This window comes from Lolium perenne, chromosome 2 (assembly GCF_019359855.2).
Source record: "Lolium perenne isolate Kyuss_39 chromosome 2, Kyuss_2.0, whole genome shotgun sequence".
Taxonomy (NCBI): Eukaryota; Viridiplantae; Streptophyta; class Magnoliopsida; order Poales; family Poaceae; genus Lolium; species Lolium perenne.
The window spans coordinates 255,004,473-255,008,986 of record NC_067245.2 but is presented as its reverse complement, the minus strand read 5'-3'; the positions used below and the strand labels follow the sequence as shown (position 1 = coordinate 255,008,986).

General features: G+C 49.8%; 1 protein-coding gene across 1 annotated transcript; it reads left to right on the top strand.

Annotated features, from left to right (window-relative positions):
• The first annotated feature begins 318 nt into the window (after nt 1-318).
• On the top strand, nt 319-2,035 carry LOC127335658 (large ribosomal RNA subunit accumulation protein YCED homolog 2, chloroplastic). The gene is made up of 7 exons (XM_051362376.2): nt 319-597; nt 694-882; nt 980-1,069; nt 1,257-1,343; nt 1,444-1,524; nt 1,593-1,638; nt 1,726-2,035. Exons 1-7 carry the CDS (start codon nt 430-432, stop codon nt 1,809-1,811), a joined length of 747 nt encoding a protein of 248 aa, XP_051218336.1. The 5' UTR covers nt 319-429; the 3' UTR covers nt 1,812-2,035.
• The last annotated feature ends 2,479 nt before the right edge of the window (nt 2,036-4,514 follow it).

Here is a 4,514-nt window from a genome sequence, read left to right as displayed (position 1 = left end):
AAGTAAGGGTATATCCAAAACGGACGAAAAATTAGGGGAGAAACCTTACTTCCTTTATTAGTAGGATCTTGTTGCCGCGTACGACCTCCGACGAAGGGATAAAGGGTAGGACACGATCGAGTAGTGCCCGCGATCTAATCCAACATAATTAAAACAGAACCGTGTTCGAATAGATAGTACGAGGGGCGAGCACGGCCGGCTGCCTGGACGGGCCAAACACGGGACACGGCCCAGATGTCTAGCCGTCGCGTTCTTCGACTTGGAGAGCAGGGTGTGGCTCAGCAACTGTCACGTACATAAACCCAGGATCACCGACGCCTTCAGGGTGGGGCAAAAGGATAAGGTAATCGTGTGTCCAGGGGTCAATAGCCACGGCATGCAATTGCAGCATACCTGCCCGAGCTCCGCTCTGTTCCCAAGCTCGAAGCCATGAAGAGAGCCTGCAGCCCCGCGCTGAGGCTGCTGCCCAACCCGATCACGACGCAGCTCCCAGGCAGCTGGAGCCACGGCAGATGCAGAAGCTTCGCCGTTCACGCGCAGCTTCCAACCGAAGAGGACTACCCTGCCGAGTCACCTAAGAGAGTTCAAGTTACACAGGTGAATACTGGCATACTACTTCCGGAACTAGTGCTACCTTAGTAGTGGCAGGATAGCGTAGAATGCAGAGCTGCTCATGACACACCATCTGCCCAGAGCCTCAGGAGGAGCCGGCAGAGGGGAACCGGCGCGCGGCGGAGCCTGGTCTCCGTCGGAACGTCGCGCGGCGGAGGGGATCAGTGGAGCAGTGACTTCGAGCTGACGCTGCGGCAGCTGAGGCTGGACGACCTGATCGAAGACGGGCAGAGCGACGCCGACGTCCTAGTGCACCTTCTCGTCCAGCAGGTAATTAACTGACGAGCGAGCGCGATCATGTATGCCGTATGCAGGTTAGCGAGTAACCAAATGACTGATAGTTGTGAGACGTTTATCTGAATTTCAGCATAGTCAGTTCGGGATGTCAATAAAAGGGCGAGTCATCACTTCCTTCGGCAAGATATGCGATTCCTGCTCCACACCCTACAACACAAAGGTACAGCACAATGCTCACCTGAAATCTTCCACGATCTACGAAAGTATGCCACATTTTGAAGGAACCCCTTGAGGTTAACTGAAAGCATTGTCGTGATTCAGAACGAAATACTGAGTGTGAGCAAGAGCTTTAGTAAAGTTGGTGCATCGGAATTCGGAACTAATGTATATCTGCAACCCTGTGGCAGATTGATGACCACTTTGATATCACGGTGCTATCCTCCTCCAGGAAAGATCACAGTGGGATGCCTGAAATCGGAGACAATGATCCATCAGTACGTGTTACGATGCTACCGGACTGTCAGTGCATTTTATTGTTCTTACTTCTTATACTCAACTTAATTCAACACCTTACTGTGTACACTTTTAGAGTAGGTCATCTCTGTGAAGCCAGGAACCGAGATTGACATCGACTCATCAATCCAAGAGACGATACGATTAGCAGCGTCAGCCAAGGTTTGTATTTTCAGCATGTCGTTGTCGACAGAAAACCTCCCACTGATTGTGTTCTGGATGCCATGCAGAGTTCCTGCTCAGAGGCGTGTGAAAAATCTACTGTCGTATGGAAATGTATGTACGAAGACCAGCTCCAACTACTACTTTGGATTCCATGTCTTTAGATCGTTGTAACAGATTACTTGTCTTGTGAATCCACAGCTGGTGGCAACCAGAAGAGAAGATACAGCCAAAGTTGGTCAAAACTTCTGGATCTGAAGAGAACTCTAGATAAAGCACCTACTTGAAATACTGCATAAGCTGACCATAACGATGGAGCCTGTTGCTGCCTGGCAAAACGATGGTTCTCTGATATGATTATATGAATGCTTATATGTATCTTGCAAAAAACAATGTGAGATCATGATTGATTAGTGGACTTGTAAACCCAGTGATCGAGTGCCCGTCTCCATAACATTTAACTGTATACTCATAGACATTGTGAAGATAACAAAGCGTTTCTACAAATTTATTTCCTCTAGAGAAGAAATGTGTGGATTTATTGCATTAGCAGAGCCTGTTCACGATTACTGTTTTTTTCAAAGATTATTATTAAGCATTCATTTCGGAAAAACTTATGTACCACTCCTGGTCACCCAATCAATATACTCACATTTTTGTGGAGCATCATCAAGATAATACTGGCATCAAGTGACTGCCAATATTCCGCAACTAGCTGCGGGTGCACCTCTTTTTTTTGTGTGACACTTCTAAGTTTCCGAAAAATGTAAACTAAAATTATAGACGTTGGTTATGCTATATGTTGTGAATCTGGAAATTTTTATTTCAAAATATGATCATATGTTATCTGTGCAATAAAGAAAAGACATAGGTGAATATTGTCATGTACTATTTGTTAGATGTATATATTTGTATATTGTAGTTTTCCCATATGTTAGTGAGCTTCCTGCATATTTGCACATGTACTATATATTGTGGCCTTGGCCCACTGGTAATACAACAAGTCTATTACCCTAACATGGTATCAGAGCTACGTTAGCTCCTCTCCTCGCAGCCGCTGCCGTCGCCCGCCCCAGCTTCCTGCCGCCGCGCCCGGCCGCCGCCGCCTCCTCTCCCTCGTCGCCCCGTCCGTGCCGCCTCTGTCAGCCGCCCGGCCCGCCTCCGCCCGCCGCCCGTCTTCGCCAAGCTGCCGCCGCGCCCGGCCACCGCCGTCGGCCGTCTTCGCCTCGTCCGGCCGCTTCCATTTCGTCTCTGCCGGCCGCCGCTGCTGGCGCTCCGCTCCGTCTCGGCCGGACGTCCCGCCGCTGCCCGGCCTCCGTCCGGCCGCCCGCCACGCGCTCGGCCTCTCCCTTCCGCCGGGCCGCCCCGCCGCCAGGCCGTCTCCCGTCCAGCTGCCGCCCGCGCCCGGTCTCTCCCGTCCGCCTGTGTCTGCTGCTATCTTGCGATTCCTCGCTGCCCGGTGATTTTTAATGGCGCGAATTACCCTGATTTCGTTGCCTTTATGCGCGTCCATATGCGCGGTCTTCGTCTTTGGGGTGTGCTTTCTGGCGAGATCCTCTGTCCGCCGCGCCCCACTTCTCCTACGACGCCTATTCCACCGACGCTTGTTGCCCTTGCCCCCGATGCTACTCAGGAGGTCAATGATGCAGCCAAGAGTTCTGATGATACTGCTCTGGCTGAGTATGACCGGAAGGTCCAGGAGTATTCCACTGCTGTTGCGACGTATCGGCTGGATCTGACTGACTACACTCAGTGGATAGATGAGGATGCTCGTCTTTCTTTGTTCTCACTTCCGGTGTTACGCCTCGATATCTTTCTTGAGTTCATGGGTCTTCTCACTGTTGCTGCTCAGTGGGCTTTTCTTCGTCAGCGCTATCAGTCGTCTGGGGATGCTCTTTACCTGTCCGTGATTCGCCAGGAGCATGCTCTTCAGCAGGGTGATTCCACTACTGATGAGTTACTAGTTGACTGTCCGTGCGTTGCTACGGCCCTTTTTTTTTTTTGTTACACGTGCAAATTAATGCATATAGGAATTCAAGTGTATAAAAGAACTTGACGTCGCTACGGGATATGAAAAAGCATTTGAAAATGATTTCAGACTACACCATTGTTAGACAACTACACAGAGAAACCTTTCCAAAAGTATCTTCATGTTCAGCATCATGAATTATCTTTACGGTTACGTGAAGTGCAACCTTTGATATATCCATACCTTTTACTTTTACCTTAATGCAAGAACTGAAAACTTAATTATTTTTACCTGAGCTGAATTTTCTTTGCCATTACATGAATATAGTACTCATTATTGAATTAGATTGAAGATCAAATATAAGGCCACTGTAACCATAATAGCCGGATTCGGGGAACGGTGCCTCGTTTCACGACTCGGATTCGTCGACCTAGAAACAGAGTCAGAGTCGATGGGCGGGACGACATGAGTCAGTCACCGAAACGCGTTCCGACAGCCTGTACTCCAACCCGGTTGAGCAACCTTGCTCATTAAATTCTCTAGCTGAAAGTAGCAATCAGACATGGAAATTGGCACAGGAGGGTTGGAGGCTTTACCTGGCTTCTATTGCGTTTGTGGTCCGCCTCCGCCGTCCATGAAAATTCAAACTCTGGCCGCTGGCGGCTTCATGTCTACTAAAATTATAGACGTTGGTTATGCTATATTGAGTACAAGATATATCTTGCGGAGGAACCGCGGATGCACCACCGGCGGGATGCCCGGGACGGGTAGTGCGGCAACGATGGGCTGGCCTCCGCAGTCTGCCTCCGCTCACGGCAAGGACCGCCTGGACGTGGTTGCCAGGGCCAGCGTCGGCCGCCAAGCTGCCCGCAGCCGCAATATGCTATCCCAATCGTTGGACAAAGGAAAGCGAAATGATACTTTTTAGCGGAAAGAGAAATGATTCATATGTCCTGCAGGCTGTGGACAGGCAAGGCATTCGGATGGGTCTTTGATTAACATGTGCTATAGGTAGATGCTA